The sequence below is a fragment of the Cryptomeria japonica genome, chromosome 8 (genome assembly GCF_030272615.1).
Source record: "Cryptomeria japonica chromosome 8, Sugi_1.0, whole genome shotgun sequence".
Taxonomy (NCBI): domain Eukaryota; kingdom Viridiplantae; phylum Streptophyta; class Pinopsida; order Cupressales; family Cupressaceae; genus Cryptomeria; species Cryptomeria japonica.
The window spans coordinates 212,487,802-212,512,302 of NC_081412.1; the positions used below are offsets into that span (position 1 = coordinate 212,487,802).

A 24,501-nucleotide genomic window follows, 5' to 3' on the forward strand; every position below is an offset into this window, starting at 1 on the left:
GTCCATGTAAGTAACAGATCAGCAGACATTAAAGAATGGCAATCATTTTTTAATGTTTTAAGGATATAAATGCTCGTGCACTCAAAAAGTCAAAGCTCCAACCTCCAATAAAGGAAAATACCTAAAAAGAACAAGTACTGATTGAGTATCAACTGGTGAAATTACTTTCCGGTCATTCCTCATCAAGCAACTTATCCAAACTTAATCTGTGCAGAGCACAATGACCACGTCTTAACTTACTACAATGTAATTATCAACTAGCATCGCAAGATCCTTCTAAACTTTTTGCACAAATCATAAAGTAACTATGATCCATTCAGATGTTAGCCTTCTATGTTAAAATATGTAGACTAATAAAAGCTCCAGAAAGCGGTCTCTCTATGAAAATTCCCATTATTTAAAAAGTAAGTATATGCAAGGGAATCATTTTTAGTATGTATAGAGCAAAAAATGAAGAACTGAACTCAATTTTTATTACTGCATATAATTTTGAAATAAGTTTTAGCAGTACTTCCTTTGACTTTTTCTTTAACTAATTCTTTTCCACTTTTATTTCATATTTGATCTCCTTTAATCTTCAATTTACCCAACCACAAAAAAAACAGGTGAATGTTAGTCCAGTGAATGGCATCCACCCTAGCTTAGTAAGAAATCAAAACCTGTTTAAACTTTAAAGGACTAGCTGAAGCTCCTCCACTGAAATTATCACATGACAAATGGCTATCATCATATTTGTGCATTTCTCAAAATCCTACTTTACTGATGCTACAATATCCCACAATTGGGATGATCAAAAATAAGCCCTTTTGAGAATCTATGCCCATGCTTTCAAATATATATTCAATAATTTAATAAAACTGATCAAATAAATGTATCTCATACATTTATTCTTTCTCTTAAGGATGAAATAACTTTAGATTTAAGGATGGCAACTTTTGAGACAACCACTCAATCTTGAGAAATGTCAATTGCTGGTGGCACCCCCAATTTATCAAGTAACTCAAATTAAAGAAAAGAATGTAATTGCTCTCTATGAAAATAATTCTTTGATAGCTGAGTTGTACCTTCCAAGGCCACAATTTTTCCTTGCTGTATGCTTATTTGGTCAATCAACAACCGCATTTCGCTCCTACAATGGTTTTCAGCTTCTACCTGATAAAATTCAATGGCTACATTATCATATTCTGAAACAACTCTGCCAAATGCATATGTATCAAAATCTGTAATTTCCAACACAACTATTTTAACTATAAAGTTCTTAAAAGCATAAGCACAGCACAGCTTAAAACTGCTGCACAAGAAACTCCTCATTTTACAGAGAAGAAAAAGAAAATGTCTCAACTACACATTACAGTGGTGTAATTCAAGGATCACAATACAAGAGATGCGCACCTTGAGTACACAATTGATAGTTCATGGACTGATACTCTTTTTAGTTGATTTTCATGCATCTGGCAATAACTCTATAACTTCAGGAAATAACAGACTCAGAAACCTTTCTTGTAAGATGCATATTTCCAAGTACCATGAACACAGTAAATGCCATGGTCTGCTACTGGAAATTGCATATACATCTAATAATCTATGTTACCGGGTTTACCGGTTTTGGTCCCCGCACCCAAACCGGGTTCGTCCGGGGTTCGCCTCGGGTTCACCCCAGGCATTCCAATTGCCCTTTGCTGTTTTTCTTGTACCATTCTGCATTGTTCCATCTTCCAATTCAATTATGAACTATCAATTGGCATTTGGCATTGATCAATGATGAAGTATCATACTATCAAATGTATTTAGTTTTATAATTCTGTATATTTCTTTAAATTTTTGTATATAATATATGTATATAACCTGACCCACAAACCCAAAGAGCAAAAAAAAAATTTGCCCGAACCCACAAACTGGGTTTGCATGCCCAAACACGAACTGGTAACTTAGCTAATAATTCTAGATGTATTTAACACAGATTTGCAAGAGGGCAAATTCCTGCCAGCCATATTAATCTACCCATCCCTCTAGGAGAAGTTCCCAACCGCATAGCTGGTCAAACTAATTCAGCAAGCTACAAGCAATGTTGTGAGAGCAATAGCACCAAAACAAACATTGTAAATCTCCCAAAAGAATGCAATTGCCAAAATCCAATGTTTGAGATGTGATACTCAGTCTGTTGCATGTTGGGTCGCAGCATTCTATTTAATCTGTAGATATTTTATTGGAAAAAAAAACATGAATCTACATATCCTTGATTCATGATCACAGCAAAATCTATGCATGCAAAGCTAATTCAAGCTGTCATCTTGTGAGACATTTTTTCTTATGATAATTTCAAGTTGAGATTGCCACTAGCGCCAAAAGGGGTGGTCAAGTATGGTTACAAGAGCAGAACTGCAATATACCAATTTCGTTGATTTCAACAACTAGGTTCATGAATTCCAAGTAAACAAGCTTCAGTCTCTCAAATACTATGCCAAGGTTCACTTTTCCAAACCTGTCATAGTGTTCTTAGTTTTTCAAAGTTCACGCATAATAACTTAAGGGATTTGTATTCCATAAGCCTCAATAGTAATTTGACAGATTTCTTTCTAATAAAAAAACTATTATATTAAAGTAAGAGATATTACAAAATGCCCAAAGCCCCGTACACACCTCAAAGGCCAAAAGGCATAGGCATAACTGCATGGTTGGCAAACTCAGACTAGCAAAAACTCAGCAGACCCAAAATTTACGACTCCACAAAAACTAGGCAACTTAAAAAATTGCTTAAACTTCTCTAAAAACACATTTTATGCAAAATTTAATGACAAAATATATCCAATGAGTACAAAAGTGTTTTCTATTAAATTTGATTCATTTGAATACAAATTGAGTACAGAATCAGATCATCGTGAATCCTTATACAATAGTTAGCTGGCAGCTATTATGAATTTATGATGATTGCCTTGAAAATCATCATCATAATTTATAAATTGCATATTTCAAATTTTACATCTTCCTCTTCCTTAATCTAGGGAAAACTTGGGGAGAGGCTCTAATCCTTGCACTCCATTGCAACTACTCACTCAACATCGAAGGTTGTGTTTGTGTCTCTGACTCGACAAACCCAATGACCTCTGATTTGTTGTCAACCTTTCTTGCACAGAGCTGAAGGTTGTTTGTGTTTTAGTTTCCAATTATAACGACATTTGAATCTTTGATCTTGATAGTATGATACTTCATCATCGATCAATGATATTATGATAGTGATAAAGATAATTGTCTAAGTTGTCAATTCAAGTCTCCACTCTCAAATCCCATCATTGTAATCAAATTTCTTATATGAGAAGAGATCCTAATAACTAGTGGGGGTCTAGGAGTGGAAACCCTAATGAGGTTGAGGGATAGTGTCACTCATAGGAGTTTGAAGGCAATGCCTCAAATAAGGGGCAGCACCCCTCATTGGGGTTTGGGGGCTACACCCCCAATGGGGTCGAGGGGCAAGGCAATGGGGATCTATGGGCAACAACCCCAACAGGGTCAAAGGGCAACACCTTCTGAGGTGTTCAGGGGCAACATCCCTAGGGCATTCTCCGTTGCAATATAGGACAGGATCAAGGGGTAATGCCCCCACCACCAAGACCAAATTAAGGCCTTTTGTTTGAAACTACACAAAACTTCATGTCACACATCATTTTCACAATTTTATCATTTAAGAGAGAAATTAAGTTTTTGGCACATTTCTGTGAAATATTTGCTCTCCAAGTGCTTTGTGAGGAAGTGTGAAGGGCATTCATGCATTTATATGGCAAAATCATGAGTTCATGAATATTTTTTTCACTTTTTTTCTTTTATTTTCCTGTGTTTCTCATTTTTAATGCACTCGGTGACTTTTTTTTCAAACTCACCAAGTTTCTAGTGAGTACTCACCAAAAACTCAGCCAGTTTGACTGGCAATTTAACTCCCAAGTAACTCCGCAAGGTAAAAAAGTGGCAAGTACTCGCCAACTCTTGCCAAATTTGCCAACTGCCTCACATAAGTATAGAAAAACTGCTAAACCAGAAGGAAGATGAAGCAAAGCAAAATACACAAAGCTAATATGCTGAAATACCAAGGACTAAATAGAAAATTTTACCATGAAAAATATTAAACTTAAGAGTGTAGCAATTTTAATGAGATTTTTTTTTTTTTTTAAATGTTACAAGCATACAGCATTTTCGTTTTAAGGCTGCTGAATAGCCTTTCCCAGGAAGAAAGGCAGAGTTCCAGGTTCATCTATAGTGTTGGAGCAGTTAATTCCATGGCACATTGTTAGCAAGTGCAATTCCCTTTGGAATAGTCTCTTTGTGTAAGTGTAAATTGCCATATTGTCGAGCATCAGTATATAGGCCATCTACCGCTTTTTAGAGACACCTTGCTAAACATTTTTCTGAATGGTTTCACAAAGCCATCTCTTGTTCTTCTCATCCATTATGATCTCACCTACTCTTGTCTCATTCGCAGTCTCATGCAATTCCTACATAACATTTGGTTGTACTTTTGCCATTAGATGTGAATGAAGCACATGGAAATATGCCACCTAAGTAGAGGAATGTCAGCTCTTTTCCCTTCCATTTTAAGGACCAGACCAGCAAGAGGATCGTCAATGTTTTCCAATGACATAACAAGGGAGGAACTGGAAGAGAATGCATTAAGAATTTTTTCAATGCTATTGACATTGCTGTTTGGTCTGCTGAGGGGATGGCGTTAGAAGTTAGCTTAAAGAGTATGTTGTATTCTTGGGCTAGGGTTCATGAGGAATTCATAAAGACAAGAACAGGAGGGCCACTTCAAGAAGTTTTGGATTGTAGCCTTGGTTAGACAACTCAGGACATTTTACAGACACTCTGACATTCGAATCTGGAAGAGTTGAAAGCAGAATTGAGCGAGAGGCTAAGATTCCCATGCCTTCTAGTCAGAAGAATAAATTGAGGTTTGACAATATGAATATAATGTTTAGGTATTATGAGCTCCTTTCCTCTGGAAATGAGAATAGGAGCAGAGAACTCATCATCCTCTTCCACAGCTATGGACTTTTGCTTGCTTCTCTGCAACCTCTTGTTTCTCCATTTGTTGATGCCTTTCTTTTCAACTCTCCTTTAGGTTCTCAAGGCCTTGAATGGAATATGAAGACAGACACACAATATTCTAGCTCTCCTTTTATAGTCTTGGAGAATATTTGGAGGCTTTTTCTTGGCTGCATTTTCAAGGAAAACTGTATCTCAATATGCATGTAGTCTAGTTGGAATGTTCTGCAGATTTTTGTGCATCTATAGCAAATGAACCAGGATTCTGTATTAATTCAGTAGTGCAAGACAGTCACTGTGTTTATGTCACTTCAAGAAAATCATAATCTGAAAATTTTAATGACTCAAGCAATTGAATTAATTTAGGATCATGGTTATCCCAAGCTACTCGTGCCTTCAGCCTGGAAATTGAAGGTAAATGCATCTGCAATTTCTACCACTGCCTCCCTTTTGCTTTTGAAAAGTAGATTTTTTTCCCCTAAAAAATCAGTTTATCCCAATACTGAAATCTGAAGTAAATGCAATCCCCATACCAAACCAGAAGAAGTGTGAGAAATACTTGAGTTAAAGTAAGTCAATTCTATAACAATGATCCATATCCCCGTGGATTTTTCATGTAAATGCACTGTATTTAGATATTCTTGAGAGAGAAAACATATGCTATCGTCTATGAAGAAAAAGATTGTAAATAAATTCCATGTGGCCTGTTATAGTGAAAAGGGTTTGTCAAAAGCTTAGTAAAGGGCAATAATTAAAAAGTAATAGATGATGTTCAGCAACAGTACTTGGCAATAATTTGACAGATTTTCAACACTACCCTACATAAAAGTCAACCTGCTCAAATAAAAATGATTTACTTACGTATTCCAAAAGCATGTTTGAGGTACAATGAAATCAATCTATAAACAAAATGAATAATTATCCTCTCAAGCATAAAAACTTAGAAAATATAGATCCTAAAGATATTGTGTGTACTAACCAAGAGAATCAACATATAGCGCTAAAGCTCATGAATAAAGACACAAACGGGTGCACAAACATCCAGGTCAAAAAAATAATGCCTCGTGTTTTGTGAATTTGCAATTTAATACGATTACATTGACAACAGAAAACAATCCCCAAAAGAAGATTTTATTATCCAATCCAAGAAAATCAAGACAAGGGTAACTACCACAAAAGTCAACGCCAATGGGTAAACAAGAAACAGTCACAATCCACAAAATCGATCAAAATAGAACAAGCAGAAAAGATTTGTACACTGAGAGACTAGACCCAATCCATGGTCAACATTAATTACAATATTCAAAATATTGTACAGGGTCACTTGCTACCTTTTGTCTTATCCCAAACAGAATTGCTTGCCTCTTTACCTTTGAGAAGCAGTCACTCTCAAAGGTCCAGCTTTATAGGAGAATTAGCAGACCTTAAGAATTAGAGTAGCCATCATTTATTGAGAGAATGTCAAAATTTGTCAATTTGGGAAGTGCTTACAAATATATTGGGCAATCATCTCCTTTGACGGAATTCATATATTCATATAAATATACTACCCTTGATTGAAATTTTTTCATATCAGCATCTGAACAAAATTACCCCTTTCACTCTGCTTGCACGAAAGAACAAAAAAGTTTCTCAATCTTTGGCACCACCTTAACAAGGATATTTCCAAGTTGTTGGGCCCATTAAAATAAGTCCAATGGTGCAACACAAGTAGCTTTAACAAGAGAGCACAAGAGTTGAATCTAACTTTGAAATAAATATGAGGCACAAATATCTTAAGGAATATGAACCCATAGTACAGAAGGAAGCTACTAGAGATCCACACTATCCATGTCTAAAGCAGGTCCATATCAAATTTAAATTTGCAGTCACTATATATATGCAATATGTGTCTTGATTGGTATAAATTGTTGAAAATAAATAGCCAGTTCAGATTATACTTGATTAAATTTTAATGTTGCCTAGTGGCAATTAAAATTTAAATATATATTGTAATAACTTGAGCGATTACATGTGTTATTGGGCTGGGCCCAAATTGGACAATATTGTAACTTGTAAGATTAAGCTAGGCCCTAAATTGAGCTCTAAAGGCAGATTGTAAAATGTAATTTGAATATGAAAAAGGGCGGCAACCTTGCCCAGCCGACTTGGGTAAATTATGAGGATGAATCTTGTATATAAACAAGATTCATCTTAGACATCTATCATCCAGCCATCAAGCAAATATCTCATCTATCTTCTGCGAACTGAATCCCCTATCTTGACACCTTCAGCGAATCTGATCATCAAATCAGATAATCAGTTTGTGCGAACCTGAGTGACATTGTGTGAAGTCGGTGCGCGATCCAAGCCTCCATTATGCTGCGATCTGGTCTGATTGTTGAGTGAATTTGGTAGGCATCTTGGTGGGCAAACTTGTGGTTGAATATTGCTGTGATCTTCCTCTCCATGTAGTGCCAATATTCTGCCTTTCTGAGACAGCGAAGTTGATTGATTTGGTTTGGGCAAAGTCTTGGTGAATCTGCCCTAGATCAATATCACAATCAGATAAGTAATCTGATCTATATTGTACATGTAATCTGCTTATGACTAAAAGATTTGATCTGGATCTTTGATACTGGGTTTTTTCCTCCAAGAGGGAGGTTTTTCCAAGGTATTTTGGTGTCTTTTGTGTCATGTGAGTTTGCATTTTGAATTAATTTCTGAGTTTACCTAATTTTGATCACTAAAATTAACATGGTATCAGAGCTTGGTTCGTAAATAGTTGTGATCAGATTTGTCAATCTTTTATTGTCTTTCAGTCTAGCCTACTGTTCAAAGCTTAGACTACATGGCTTCTTCTCTTAGGGCTGAAGACAGGTTGGAAGGTTCTACGAATTACACCTCTTGGAAGGTTCGTATGATGATGGCCTTGAATGATCTTGCTGAATACGTTAGCAAGGATGCTGAAGAACCTACTGATGAAAAAGAAAAGGAAGAATGGAAGAAGAAGGACTTTCAAGCTCGAAGGTTGATCATTGATTCCATCAAAGACCATATTGTGTCATCTATCTTCAAGATGAAGTCCGCTAGAGAGATGTTCAGCACATTGGAGAAGATGTATGAAGTCAACAACACTAGCCGCATTCTTGCCTTGAGGAATCAGCTCTCCCACATCCGATTGGAGAAAGGGGAATCTATCACTTCCTACTTCATGAGAATGACTGATCTAAAGGATCAACTTTCAGCAGTAGGGAAAGAAGTTGAAGACAGTGATCTTACCTTGACTGCCCTCAATGGTCTTCCTCCAACTTGGGAACCATTCATTCAAGGAATCAATGCAAGGATTGAGCTTCCCAAGTTTGAACGATTGAGGGGAGATTGCATCCAAGAAGAATCTCGGTTGGCTGCTAAGGAGGCAATTAGGAACTCTCATGGAGGAGATCATCACATGCTTGCAGCCCAATCAGTCAAGAAGAAAGGTGGAAATTGGAAGAAGGGCAACTTCAAGAGGAATAGAGATTTCAGACCTTCCGCAAGTCATGATTCAAGGAAGAAGCCAAGAGATCTCTCACGCATTCGCTGCTTCAAATGTGACAAGTTTGGTCACTATGCGAAGGAATGTCAAAATCAGCTCAAGCAAGGAGAAGCGAATCTTAATGAGGTTGCAGAATAGAAGAACAATGAAGACTTCCTCTTCATCTCTGCCTTGTCAAGCAATGTACCGACTAACTGCAACACATGGCCGATCGACAGCGACACGTCTAGACACATCACAGGCTATCGAGAGCATCTTTCAGACTTGATAGAGAAAGAATCCAATCTTCATGTGGTAATTGGTGATGATGCTCGATATTCAGTAAGGGGTTTCGGTACTACTTCATTAAATTTAGATTCTCGTATCTCTCTACATCTCAGTGATATTTTATTTGTGCCTGGAATTAAAAGGAACCTTATCTCCATTTCTGCACTAGAAGATAAGGGTTATCAATTAGCATTTTCTGAGGGTAGAGTACTTGCGTGGCGTAAGAAATCTAGTTTTAAATATGCTCGTGTCATTGCTAATAGATATGATAGCTTATACAAGCTTTCAGCCAAACCTGTTCAAGCTCTCAATCATGAGGCTCTTGAGATCAGCGAACTATGGCACAAGAGGCTTGGTCATTTACACTTCCAAGCACTTCCCTCACTTGAGAAGATGGTCAAAGATATGTCTAAACTTAGTCAATTTCATGATGATACTTGCAAAGGATGTGCTTTAGGTAAGAACACTAAAAGTCCATTTTAAAAAAGTGAAAGTAGAGCTAAAGAAAAATTAGCACTTGTTCATTCTGATTTATGTGGACCTATGTCTGTTGCTTCACCTAGTGGATTCCTATACTATGTTATATTCATAGATGATTTCTCTAGAAAGACTTGGATTTACTTTCTGAAAACTAAATAATCTGATGAAGCATTAAGTAGGTTCAAAGAATTTAAGGCTTTAGTTGGAAATATATCTGGAAAAAGAATTAAAGTGTTAAGATCTGATAATGGAGGTGAATACACCTCAAGTAGCTTTCATGACTTTTGTGTAGAGACAGGAATTAAGAGGGAGTTTTGTGTTCCCTCCAATCCTCAGCAAAATGGGGTGGCTGAAAGGAAGAATAGATCCATTGTTGAAGCAGCTAAAGCAATGATTCATGATCAGGATTTGCAAACCTTCTTGTAGGCTGAGGCACCTAAAACTGCAATATATATTCAGAATAGATGCCCTCATCAAGTATTGAAGAACATGATTCCTGAAGAAGCCTTCACCGAAGTCAAACCTAATATCAGCCACCTAAGGATCTTCGGAAGCCCTATCTATGTTCATGTACCAAAGGAAAAGAAAACTAAGCTAGAGCCATCCGGAAAGAAGGGCATCCTTGTTGGATACAATGAATCTTCCAAAGCATTTTGAGTCTACATCCCAGGACAAAGGTACATTGAGGTAAGTAGAGATGTAACTTTTGAAGAAAATCTTGCTCTTAAGAAATCTAAAGGTTCCTTGGGTGATGATGATAAAGAACTTAATGGAAATCAAGATATGGATGTTGATACTAACCTTGAGATTCAGAGGGAGTCTATTGAGCCTTTTGAACATATTGAGCCTTGTGATCCTTCTGAGCCTCTGGATCCAACTGATGGACCCAAAGACATTGCAGTTAGTAAAAAGAGACCACTTTGGGTTAGTGTTGTGACGTATTCACATATCGCCCCATTGCAAATGGGGACCCCTACCTTTTTGCTTTCTAGGGTTTTGTTTCTAGGTCTTTTAGGGTTTTGTCTATTAGCCTTTGCATGCTGAGTGTTGCCAGGGGGATCACTAAGATGGCAAGCTCTGCTTGAGCCAAGGTGAGTCAGTGGATGCTCCGGGTTAGGATCATCTTTGAAAGTCTTCCTTAGGACAAAGTTTTGCTCTTATTGCTAATTGTATCTTGTTTGAGTTTGAGGAGGTCAATGAAGCTTGGTGAGTGAATATCATCTTTGAAGGTCTGAGTTAGGTCAAATTGATGAGTGATGAAGTCTTGAGCGTTGATTGATGAATAGTTGACCTATCTGTCCTTTGGAGATGCCTTGGACAAATCTAGACATGATGATTTGATGAAAAGGTCAAGGAATTTGAGCAAAACTTGAATTTCGCTCCTGACCCTTCCAAAGGGTCCAGAGCGAAATTTCATAAGGGACCTAGAATTTGACCTAAGTCAGTGAGTGGTTGAGAGAATTGGCAAAGATAGGGAAGGAAATGCATCAAGGGCAGAGCGAATTCGCCTTGAGAAGTCTGAAATGTCATCCTGATCCTCAAATGTCCTGAAATTTGGCGCTGTCTGGAAAGTCATTCTGATCCTGAAATTTGACTAAGTCTAGAAAATTGAAGAATCCTCCAAAAACTAGATTTTGCATTATAACTCCTGAAGGTCTGAAACCACTCTCAAACATCTTGACAATATATATGGAATATAACTTAAAGTATAAGTGGCATTTCCTCACTTATACTTAAATGTTATATTCCATATATGAATCCTGGCGGAGAGGCTAAAATGTCAAATTTCGCTCCTGACCCTTCCAAAGGTCCAGAGCGAATTTGAATTTCGCTCCTGACCCTTCCAAAGGTCCAGAGCGAATTTGAATTTCGCTCCTGACCCTTCCAGAGGGTCCCGAGCGAATTCCTCTATAAGCCATTCCACCTTGACCCAAACTAGGAACTAGCTCATTCCCAGGAATCATTGAAGACAATTCACTTGTTTGGATGAAGAAATGTGAGAGATGAAGTCAAGATTTGAACCTAAAAGTGAATTTCGCTCCTGACCCTTCCAAAGGGTCCAGAGTGAAATTCTTGTATGACCCTATTTTTTTTACAATCTTGAACTAGATGCCAATTTGATGAGCAAATTCACTTGATGATGATTGAAAGAGGCCTAACAAAGTATGTCCAAGGCATGAAAAGGAGAAAATAAGTGAGAAATTAGCTCAAAATGAGAATTTCGCTCCTAACCCTTTCAAAGGGTCCAGAGCGAAATCCTCATTTGACCCTCTATCTTGCCTAGGACATTGGAAAGACCTTGTTTTGAACTAAGTAGGTGGCAAATTCACTTGAATGTGGCAAGAGGAGGGTGAGTTTGATCAAGTTTTAAGATGGATTGGATGAAAGAGGTGTGAAATCAACCAAGATTGTGAATTTCGCTCCTGACCCTTCCAAAGGGTCCAGAGCGAAATTCTTAGAAGACACCCATTTCTTCCTGGATTAGACCAAGATCTTAGTTTCTAAGGCATGTTGGGAAGGTTTTAACATGTTCTTGCCTTAAGAAGTGATTGAAAGCATTGAAAAGTGAGGATTTTGTCCAAGATTGTGAATTTCGCTCTTGACCCTTCCAAAGGGTCCAGAGCAAAATTCTTCATAAACCTCATTTTCTCCCTTGTTTAGGCCAATACTTTAGCTCCTTGGACATATTTGGAAGTGGTTTGACATGTCTTTGCCTTTTGAAATGATGGAATGTGAAGAAGTGAAGGATTTTAGCCCAAAACTTGAATTTCGCTCCTAACCCTTCCAAAGGGTCCAGAGCGAAATTCCCAAAATCTCCTTTTTCTCTCAATTTTGTGTCAAGCCAAGTGTGGATCAAGGTGAAATGAATTTTGAGATACCCCTAGGCATGCCTTTGAATGGCTTGTGGCCACCGATGATGGAGATTTTGAGCTAGAACATGAATTTCGCTCCTGACCCTTCCAAAGGGTCCAGAGCGAAATCCTAAATAGGTCTTGTCCCTGGCCATGATTTTTAGTGAAATTCTCCTTTCTGGCCATTTTGAGGGTCAAGCAAGTGTTGCATGCATGGGAGAAGGATCCAAATAGAGAGTCAAGGTAGATCAAAGTGAGAAGAATGGAGCTAAGTAAGAGAAATCAACCTAAAAGGAGAATTTTGCTCCTGACCCTTCCAAAGGGTCCAGAGCGAAATTCTTCAAACCACCTATTTTCTCCTTGTGTGAAGCCAAAACATTGATTCCTATGGCATGGTTGAAGGTGGAGTGAGGTATTCTTGCCTTGTAAGGTGAATTGAAGTGAAGGAAGTAAAGAAATAAGTCTAAAACTTGAATTTCGCTCCTGACCCTTCCAAAGGGTTCAGAGCGAAATTCTCAATTTCACCTAATTTGCTCATGATGAAGGTCAAGGTATGGATTCCTAAGCCTAGGTAAAAAGAAGACTAGTGTATGCTTGCCTTAGGAGGCATTTCGGAGTGGAGAAATGATAGAACTTGAGCCGAATTAGGAATTTCGCTCCTGACCCTTCCAAAGGGTCCAGAGCGAAATTCTCTACAGGTCTTGTCCTTGGCCTAGGTCCAAAGCGAAATCCTCTTTTTTGGTCTTTTTGGAGGTCAAATCAATGATGTCTTTAGGAGAAAGCGATTCAAAGGTCAAGAGAAGTTCAAGGCAAGGAGATGAGGTCTAAATTGAGCAAAATAGCAAATTTCGCTCCTGACCCTTCCAACGGGTCCTGAGTGAAATTCTTATAGGGCCTGACCCTGGGAAGGATTCTAAGGCAAATTCTATCTCGATGCCTTCTTGTTAATAATTTAAGGTAAGAAATGCTATGAACAGGATAAATATATCATGTGTACTTGATCGTCTTTTGGTTTTTTTGCAGATGGGAGGAGACCAAGCCAGGACAAGGATGACCTATTCCAGCCCATCATCATCAAGGACATTCCAAAGGCATAAAGGTGGACTCAAGGTGTTTTGAAACGTTGGAAAACTACAGGTGTTCAAGAAGTTGCCAGCCATCTCCAAAACCTTCACTTCGCCACACTAAGGACCCACGTGATGACAGAGAAGAATGACCTTACCAACACTTCAAGGCGAGGTATGCTACCGGAGAAAGAAGACTTGACAGTAAGGAAGCCTCATCAAGCACATGGGAGTCAAGGAGGTATATCATTCATCACATCAAGGACAGAGGAGGATCAACCAAGAAACAAATGTCAGACAAGGTGGCATCCCAGTCACAGCTCCTCCAGTCAGATTGGTCCACCTCAGCATGTCCAGATTCAATGTACCTCATTTATCGAGGACAGCACAAACTTCGAGGCACCTACCCCTGTTTCCTATTGGTTCTCAAATATTGAATGTAATTTTCTCATTGGCTAAGGAAGTTTGTTATAACAAACCCTAATTAGGGTTTCTATCTTTTAATCCTAGCCATTGATTCTAAGTCAATCAGAGTCGTCAATTTGTAAAGGGTTCTCTTTATAAAGCCCTGGCTCCTCATTTGTAAAGGTTAATAGTTAATAGTCAGAGATTAGTTAATAGTTAGGAATTAGCAAAAAGAGATAGAGATAGTATTTTACTATTTTAGAGTAGAGTAGAAAGAGAAGGCAAAGATTGTTGCCAAGAGATTGTTGCAAAAGACATGTAAACTTCATTGAAGAAATGGTGAATTCTATGTGTCGATTCTACAATTTGCATGGTCTCTATACTTCTCAAATTTAATTTCATGTTATTAAATGAATGGAAGAAATTTGTATGATCAATGGTGAAAATTGTATATCCATACTACTAGCGGTCTGTTGATTGCAAACTTGCCTTGTGTAGTCAACTGAAATCATTCAACTTAAGCTTAACTTCAATTATCGCTTCTTCATTGATATGCATCAACCTGACAGTGTTTATGCTTGTAGCGGTGATCTGAACATCATAAAGCTTTCCTTAGAAGATCACACTAACCTTGTGGAGATGATCCTAGCATGTCAAAGCAAGACTTAGTTAAAGTTTCATCAAAGGTCATCCATTGCTCCTACATTCTTAGTGTTAGAATTAGATCCTTCTCCAACCCTTATCCTTTTTTCCCTTTTTTAAGTATTTGGTTAGTTTAGGATTTTGTAAGAATGATGTTGTAAGAATTAGAGTTAGAATTGATAAGTATTTGGTTAGTTTAGGATTTTGTAAGAATGATGTTGATTCTAACCTTTACTTTAAAGTATTTGATGGTAAAATGCTAATTCTGGTTTTGTATGTGGATGATTTATTTCTAACCGGTGAAGATAGTCTCATCATTAGATATAAGAAAGAATTAGCTACCGAATTTGAAATGAAGGATCTAGGCCTCATGCACTACTTTCTAGGTTTAGAAGTATGGCAAAGATCTAATGAAATCATCCTTAGTCAAGGAAAATATACTATTGATATATTGAAAAGGTTTGGAATGATGCACTGCAAACCTATGTCTACTCCTATGAAAACTAACTTGAAGAAATTGAGTTTATCTACAGCTAACTCTGATTTTGTAGATCCATCGGAGTACAAACAGCTGATTGGATCTTTGATGTATCTAGTTAACACTAGACCAGATATTTGTTATGCAGTGAGTGCCCTCAGCCAGTTCATGAACAAACCGAAGCATGTTCATCTTGTTGCAGCCAAGCATATTCTAAGATATTTGCGAGGCACAGTTGGCTACGGGTTGAAGTATCCAATCAACACTGTCATCACCTTGGAAGGCTACTCTGATTCTGATTGGGCAGAAAGTGTAACCGATAGGAAGAGCACTTCAGAAATTTGTTTCAGTTTGGGTTCTATTGTTATCTCCTGGACCAGCAGGAAACAGTCCTCAATTGCATTAAGTACTGCAGAAGCTAAGTACATTGCATCAAGTGTGGCGTCAAGAGAAGCAGTGTGGCTTCACAAGCTTCTTGCTAGGTTGTCCGAAAAACCTTGGGAACCCATTGTCATTCATTGTGACAATCAGAGTTGTAAAAAGATGTCTGCTAATCTCGTGTTTCATGACAGGTCAAAACATGTGGAAACTCATTATCACTATATTCGTGATATGGTACAGAGAGGTGCCATTCACCTGAAATATGTCAACACTGATGAGCAAATTGCAGATGTTCTCACCAAGTCTCTAACTAGTGTGAAGTTTGAATACTTCAGAGAGAGACTTGGAGTTGTTGAGAACACAGCTTTGGCTGAGAGGGAGTCTCATTCCCAGTGATGCACTAAGTTGCATCTTCCACCCTCTGCGGGCAATGCAAGGTGGAGTCACCCTCTGCGGGCAATGCAAGGTGACATTGAATCCTTCTCGGGAGAAGGTTGAGGTGAAAGACCTCCTCCACCCTCTGCGGGCAATGCAAGATGGATACAATGAAAAAGATCCATGATGTGTTATTACAATATGATAATCCTCCCTAGCTAAGAGGGAGTGTTGAAAATAAATAGCTAGTTCGGATTATACTTGATTAAATTTTAATGTTGCCTAGTGGCAATTAAAATTTAAATATATATTGTACTAACTTGAGCAATTACATGTGTTATTGGACTGGGCCCAAATTGGACAATATTGTAACTTGTAAAATTAAGGTAGGCCCTAAATTGAGCGCTAAAGGCAGATTGTAAAATGTAATTTGAATATGAAAAAGGGCGGCAACCTTGCCTAGCCGACTTGGGTAAATTATGAGGATGAATCTTGTATATAAACAAGATTCATCTTAGACATCTATCATCCGGCCATCAAGTGAATATCTCATCTATCTTCTGCGAATTGAATCTCCTATCTTGACACCTTGAGCGAATCTGATCATCAAATCAGATAATCAGTTTGTGCGAACCTAAGTGACATTGTGTGAAGTTGGTGCGTGATCTAAGCCTCCATTATGCTGTGATCTGGTCTGATTGTTGAGCGAATTTGTTCGGCATCTTGGTGGGCGAACTTGCGGTTGAATATTGCTGTGATCTTCCTCTCCATGTAGCGCCGATATTCTGCCTTTCTGAGACAGCGAAGTTGATTGATTTGGTTTGGGCAATGTCTTGGTGAATCTACCCTAGATCAATATCACAATCAGATAAGTAATCTGATCTATATTGTACATGTAATCTGCTTATGACTAAAAGATTTGATCTGGATCTTTGATGCTGGGTTTTTTCCTCCAAGAGGGAGGTTTTCCCAGGGTATTTTGGTGTCTTTTGTGTCATGTGTGTTTGCATTTTGAATTAATTTCTGAGTTTACCTAATTCTGATCACTAAAATTAACATAAATTACATCCGATGTGAGAATATAGCATCCAATGGCCAACCTCCAATTCCATCAACAGCATTATTACCAAATGTCAAATCCAATACATTAACAAAATAACTATGAGATCTAATTTTGTAGTAAGAGAAAAGTGAGAGGGTAGCAGGCACAAAATGGACAAACAGCAGTAACAGACAAACACTAGATATCTGAGGATCATCAATGACAAATCTGCAATTGATATAAAGAGAATAAGATGCAACAAAAGTAGGCTGTCTCTCTAATTCTAAAGTTCCAAAATGCTTGACCTATATAAGTGTAAGGCAATTTGAAAACATGTTTTGAAGAACTTGTAACAAACAGTCCTTTTATTTCCCCCTCATAAATATACAATAGTTGGGGAATGTTGAAACATACTGCAGCTGCAAGACGATCTGCATACTCAGACTGTGTTGCAAAAAGTCGCATCTGCGAAGTTCAGGAACACAACAAACAAATTAATACATTAAACTGATATCTTATAACTATCACACTGCAATAATCAATTTCTAAAAGCCTTTTCCAACATAGGTATCAATACAATTATAAGTCCCACTTTTCATGACTATACTGACTTCATCCATACTATAGACAAGTAATAATAATCACCACATAGAATACATCATACAAATCAAAACTAGTTTGCAAACTGATAAATGTAACTGTAGTGGAACATCACTCTCAAGAAAGGCATTTTAAAAACGAAAGAAATGAAATATACGATACCTTGTGATTTTAATTTTTAAAGGATTTCTAACCATGCCTATTTAAGTCATCAGTTTGAGTTATTTTTTAAAATAATTATTTACCTTTCTCTCACATGTATCAGTAATAACCACAAGGTGAGTACCAGAAAGAAGAAAGACACTGACACATCAATCTGGGAACTTTCACACTAAGCCTGTTTTGGGTTGGCTCCAATCATTTAATGTCATATTGTTAATGATGTCATTATTAATATTATATAAATAGGCTATTGAACTTCCAAAAAATTAATTCTCCTGAACACCAAAATTATTTTTGACTCCAAAATTATGTTTAATTTATATTGTTCTTTTGTAATTTAAATCCACATTTCCTTTATTTTATCCTTTTCCTAGTTTATTGAGTTCACCTAGTCAATACCGTCTCTTGAATTCCTAGGAATAGATTAGAACTTCTAAACCCTTGTCTCCTTTTCAGTTTTTCATGATCCAAGTCCCAAATGATAGAGCTTCATTGTCTAGACCTTCATTGCGAATTGAACGAGCAAAGCATAAGTCCCTTTGTGTATTACCAGCATATCACAACGCCCATTGAGCTTATCCACACGTCAAGACCTGACAAAAGAAACCTTGGAATCACCATATGATCTTCTCGCAATCTTAGCATAAGCGATGATTTTTCAAGAGAGGATAGAGTGTCTTTGGACATTTTATTCTGAGTTTGCTGAATGATAAAACATACACCAACAGACTCCCAATTTCATATCTTGAGAGATTCCATAGAGAAGGTTGGGGCCTCAAATGTTGTGCAAGTAGTCACTAATTCAGCACGTGTGTGCAAATTCATTGGCATGATGGTGGAGGGTGCTTACAAGCACATCTTTTGGACCCCATGGTGTGTTCATGTGGTAAACTACGCATTGAAAGACATAGGGAAGATAGATTGGGTGCGACAAGTGGTGGCAAAAATTAGAGATATTTAGATGTTCATGTTGGTGTAAATAATTATTCATCATGGATATTATTACACTTACTTAAGTTTACTTAGGTACATGCATTTCATACTAGTTTGGGTATGAGACACTTAGGTGTTTGTGCCACATTGGGATAGTGTGTGTAGGAGAATTTCCACCTTTTATGGTGTTGATCTTGTTACTACTCTATCATATCCACTTATTGTGGAGTGATAATTCCACCTTCGGTGGGTGATCCACCTCATATGGAATATTTTATTGTTTCTCCTACCTACCCACACCTATTTCCTACCTACCCTTGTTTCTTATTGAGCCACATGTCATGTTTGTGTACTCGCATATCCATATAGCCTTGCCTATATAAGCAGGCTCATCTACATTGTTTGTACGGGCATTCATTGAACATCTTGTAATGATCCAGTTGATCATATTTTGCATCTTGATAGAATACAGTTTATTCCTATCATCTATTTTGTTCTCTCTTATTTGTGCTTTCCATTGCCTCTAGATCTTGGCAAAATCTCACAGTTCATTTGCAACAAACAAACAAACTTGCCCTCTTCAAGACATTTTTGAAGACAGAATTCCTCAAACTTGTGGAGACAAGGTATGCCAACCTACTACAAACAATGCTAAAGGAAATACTATCAAACAAAAAATCCTTGATGACAATTGGTGATCCACTATGAGGTAAGAAATTGTTGAGTTTCAATAAATTGATGATTTTATTACTAGCACTTGCACCTATATGAGGTTCACGGGATACGCCAATAGGATATCGAAGGTAAAACTTAAATGTATTCTAATATTGCATAATTAATTATATAATAATTAAAATCTATATATATGTTGATATATTGTTGAAACAAGATTCTTCATGTGAAACACCCCTTTAGAACTATTAGATATTGTCACCAAGCAAACATGCCAATGCTTATTAGTCCCTACCTATCTAGACAGAGACTTATATTTTCATCCTGCTTTTCACAGTTGATATATTTCTCAAAAATTGTGTGGAAACTTTTTATCTTATAGTCTATATCAATTTCATTATTAAAATTGATTTTATGCATATTTTTGTGTTTTCTTATTGGTCACTGAGCTTTTCCCTATGGTTTTCTGCTTTTTCCATTTCGAATTTGCCTTTTACCAAATCAAAAATTAGTCAAGGTGAAAATTTAAACCGTTTCTTATGTCTTCCCACTTATTTTCTTAGCAAACGCATTAAACATGGAGTGTAGGAGAGGTGGGGAACATGGCATGTTTGCAGGGTTTCAAGCCTCAATAATATGGCACGTGTGTATGAAGGTGGCAGTTGGTTGCTTGAATGTTGGGTGGGGTAAATGGAGAGCAGCTGAATCTTTTCAATAATTATTGTGGCATTTATTCTTAGTTGCTACTTGTAATATGATTCATTTACAGGCAGTGTGCATTGCAAAACCTATGAGCATTGGTAATATGCACATACAAAATATATCAAAGACTTTCAATGAAATAGTGTATACATTGTGCCAAGTAGGTAACATCTATTGTGTTTTCCTATTGCTAATGCTAGTAAGCCATAAATCAGCCAGGGCAAAATGTGGAGAGTGTTACATCCCGTAGCAAGTCTATATTTTGTTGTTCTTAACTTTGATAATGGACGTATATGAGTAAAAAAAAATTGTTAATCATTGCACTTCATATTAGTTGTTATTCGTGCTAGTTCTTACCAAGCGAGAATTTCCTTTTTGAAGGCCTGTATAATATTACATGCTGAATGTATTTTAAAATTCCATATCCAATTTATTCACATCTTTACCATCCTGGAGCTTAAGTGGCACTTGTTGTAGAGGCCATAGGAGATAGTTGGCTATGCACTGTTGCTCTTTTTAATTAATAATGAGAGTATGTTTCATTCTAACATTTTTTCCAAAGCTTCCCCATTTAAATTTAAGATGCAAAAACCCTGAAGTAGATAGGACATTTTTGGATAAATCAAAATAGGGTGGGGCTATCTAATATGCAGCAATTTGTTGAACAACCTTCTCATTGACTAGATGTGTGAAAACTCATGTATGCACATTAGACTTAGATCGTATAGCTAAAAATTGTTATCCACAATTTTGTTTATGTAGTGAAACTTAAGACCAATAATTTTGAATGAACAAATAAAAAATTTGGCAATTTTGAAAGAATCGTGAGTTGTCTAAAGAGTGGAAATAATTTGAAGAATAATTTATGTCATCAACGATTCTATCTTTTTTCCTTGCTGCTATGTTGATGACTCTTGTTGAGCACCTACTTCTGAGGTTGTCAAAAATTATTAACCAACCTCATATAAAGCTGGTAAACATCTTCTTTTTCACTATAGCTAATGTTACGTCCATCTTTTCAAATAGAACAATTTTGAAGAAAATTTACCCAAGGTAGCTTTTCAGGTAACCTTCCTCTCATAATTGTACATGTTTTTCTAGGCGCATAAAAAATTGAGGTGCACATCCCCTAAACTAAATAGAACATTAATGCATAAATTGAAACAGGGCCAACACTCTCTAGTACGCATTCATATGTTGAATAACCTATACATTGAATAGATGCCTGCAAACTCATGTATACAAAAAATTAGACTCAACTGGAATGGGTTTTTAGGTAACCTCCCTCCCATAGTTGTACACATTTTCCTAGATACATGTGATTTAGTTGATGACCATCTCACAACTTTCTATTATTTTCCCACATTAACCTACTTCCACAACCAAAATAGTTGAACACGGCTTGGCTACAAGAAATGGTTCATGCTATATGTAGGCCATGGTGTAAGATAGTATGATTTGGCACATTTATACATGGCAATTGCAATTACAAGTGTTTTGAGAAGAGGTTTATTTCCTTTAATTTAAACCTCATAAATAAACTTACTTTTGTATATACATCACTTTATGAAAACCACCACCATAGAATGTAAAAGAAATTAATCTTTGTAGTATTTGTTTTGTTCCTGTAGTATTTGTTTTGTTCCCATGATTACTTTTTTTCAATCTCTTCAGAAACATTGTTACTGCTGGAAACCTTGCTCTTAAAATCATCATGTGCCATCTTGTTGATGTGTCTTTTATCCACGATCAAACACAAAATAAAATACCCAAAGGTACCTTATCCTCTCTTGAACAAAGCTTCCCTGAATGCTGAAGATTTCGCCTAAGGATCAATCGAGGCAACTCCAAGGTTCTAATATGTAGGTTCTCTATGTGTGGATAAGCACCAGTGTTTGTTGTTTCATCAAGGGGCCTTACGTACTTTCTATGAAAGTTGGTTCTTGCAACTACTTAACCAGTGAGGAACTGGGTTTTCCTAATACTAACCAATGTTTCAAAAAAGGACAAAAGATTAGGGATTAGAGAGGGCTACGCTAAACTAAGCCTATGAATGACTAAATGGAAGGCAATCTTAGTGAAACTCTACCAATCTCAGTATCGCCATAGAACAACTCTACTGGAATCGGTACGATCTTCTAAGGGAATTCAAAGAATTTCGAATCATTAATGAATATAGATACTATCAATAGGATACATATCAGTATTCAAGTAATGATTGAACCCTAAACAATTTCAATATCTCCAGTTGACCACACAGGGCACACTTACAATTAGTAAGAGGCTAGTGGTTTGGATTATGAGCTTCACTAAAAGGTCAGGCACAGCATTTATCATTCAATCCAACTCTAACATCTAAATACTATCTTCAATAAGAGTGATTCAAGAAGATAAACAACCATGTAAGAAGCCACGAAGATTGCAATAAAACACCATAACTTCAATATTTCATTGATCTCATAGCAAAGCATAACAACAATTGTTCAACTTTCTCTCTTCACCAAATTTGTATTCTCTATGAATAACTACTCTTCGTCTCTGTTGCTAATAAACTTATTCTTCTTAACCTTACAAAATGAAATGAGTGAGAGCTTATATAGCATTCTCAAATACAATGAATGGCCCAGATTTAAAGAAGATCAAAGGCTGAGATTTTGACACCTAAACCCTAATAAGGGTTTGTTACAAAAATAACCCTATTTAGATAAGCATTATCATAACATAGCCAATAGAAATTGGCATGAATAACGAGGAAGCATCCTCCAATAGGGATTGAATCGCCACATCATTTCATAACAACTTTTCACCTAGAATTTTGTTCCCTTTTCCTTGCTCCTTTCTGGCATATTCAATGAATTTGGACGTAATCCCTTCAATCTCTGCAATGGGAATCTCAGGCAGGTTCTTCATTCGCTCAACCAAGTGAAGGACCTCATCAAAGGCCCCAAGAAGAGTCATCTCCCATCCGTGCTCCAGCTCTTTTGTTTTCTCAATCAGGAACATAGTAGTATACATCTGATCTCACTGCTCTTCTGTGATGATGTTGTCCTCTCTACAAAAGATGACCTTGATCCTGTCTTCCAACTCTTGGATATCCACATCTGTTTCAATCTCTATCCTTCTATCAAGGATTGCACATAGAACATCAAACACCTTATCCTGAATAGGATGGATAGTGTACTCAACTTGGCTACACCTACTATTGATTTCCTTGAATAGAACCTCCTTCATTTGGAGCAAAGTTGACCATTGTAGGAGATTATGGGTTCCACCATCCATTATCCTTTCTTGATGTCCTCCTTACCAATTGCAATACTAGGATGGTAATATCTCTAGTGTGAGTGAATGCATCGATAGTTACCACTAGATTATGAATGATCTCAAGGACTTGGATGGCCATGTGGACTGGTTTCATCATTCTTCCGCCAAATTCCTTGGCTACCATGTAGGATCTATCAATCCATGTATCCATGAGTCGAGCTGAGTTCATCATCCTTTATGCCTGATTTATTGACTCAAGAGGAAGTGCCTGCAAGGGTGAGACTACTGGATCATGTCGCCCTAATGGCTCATTAAGCTAGCTAAAATAATTCCTCCAAGCATTAATCTCTTTTTCTAACCTTTTATTCTTTTCTATTTCTTCTTTTAGCTTATCATTGACTGCCCTCACTGAATCAGTCGCATCTTCCATGGCTTGCTCGGAGGTAAGTGGGCCAAGATCAAATGTCTCCAAATCGTATTCCTCTGCCATGATCTCATCATCATACTTGTCCACCGCTGGTGTAGCTATCTGTATCTTTCTGGAGCCTGTATCATCTCTAATCACCTTAGATATCTTTGTAACTTTCTTCTTTTCAATCCCCTCTTGAGACTTGCCTAGAAGACTTTCCAAATCAAGTACTTGCTCCTCTTCTTCAACCACAACTACCCTTGTAAGTCTTTCTTTAAGCCAATCTAGAATAGAAGACTTTCCCTCTCTTACTTGCACTTCCTCAGGAAATGGCCGCTCGCCTCTAAAAGGAGATGTCGCTTCATCATCATTTCTTTCTCCTTGTTGCTCATTAACACCAACTTGGAGAGGAAGAGACTGACTTGATGAGTGTTGAGGGGTCCTTCCTTTGTCTTGTTTATCATTTTGTATTGTGGACTCCATAGACTCATCTATCTCATACACCTTCTCTCTTTGATCCTCTACTTGACTTATCTCCTTTCATGTCTAGAAGAAGCACTAGAGGGATGATCAGGATTCACCTTTTGTTTCTTCTTGGACGATTCTCTCTTTCCAGGTCCTCCTTTTCTCTTCAACCCCTTAGAATGAGAAGTGTTCTCACTTGCACTCGCCTCTCCTTTCGTTCTTGTTTCTAAGTTGAATGTCATAGCTATGTTTTGTTCCTTCAACTTTTGATGTTGGACATCTACCCATCTACGAGTACAACTCAAGACCGGATCCATCAATGCTCTCAAGTTTGCGACCTCTTGCTCATCCCAATCGATCTTCACTTCTTTGTCTTCTTTCTCATAGGAAGATTGAAGATATCTGCCACTGTCTTGTGCTTGATCCGCTATTCTATAAACTTTGCATCTCCTGATAAGATCCAAGGGCAATCGAGAGTGCATCCTCTTCTTTATTTCCAGATCATCTTGAGCATTTATCCAAAAATCCTCTACTTGGGACACATGTTTGTGTTTCTTCCCGACTGTTTCTTCCATATGATCACTAGGATCAAAATTATCTCTCGGGGCAAAAGATGTGAATGAGTAGAGAGATAGCTCCTTTTCTACATCTTCAGTTGCTTGAGAATTAGGACAAACTTCAATTGAATTTCCAAGTGAAATAGGTATAGGGATACCATTCCCATGCTTATGTCTTGATGCCTTAGCACAAGCTGCCAACT

The 24,501-nt window shown here is 37.3% G+C and overlaps 1 protein-coding gene across 1 annotated transcript in view; it reads right to left on the reverse strand.

Annotated features, from left to right (window-relative positions):
* LOC131067823 (alpha-1,3-mannosyl-glycoprotein 2-beta-N-acetylglucosaminyltransferase) overlaps nucleotides 1-24,501 on the reverse strand; it is a 127,172-nt gene that overhangs the window by 83,998 nt on the left and 18,673 nt on the right. The window contains exons 2-3 of the mRNA XM_059209559.1: nucleotides 16,952-17,002; nucleotides 1,065-1,152 (exon numbers count right to left, since the gene is read on the reverse strand). Of these exons, the coding sequence (XP_059065542.1) occupies nucleotides 1,065-1,152; nucleotides 16,952-17,002 (139 nt within the window). The remainder of the gene's footprint in view (nucleotides 1-1,064; nucleotides 1,153-16,951; nucleotides 17,003-24,501) is intronic.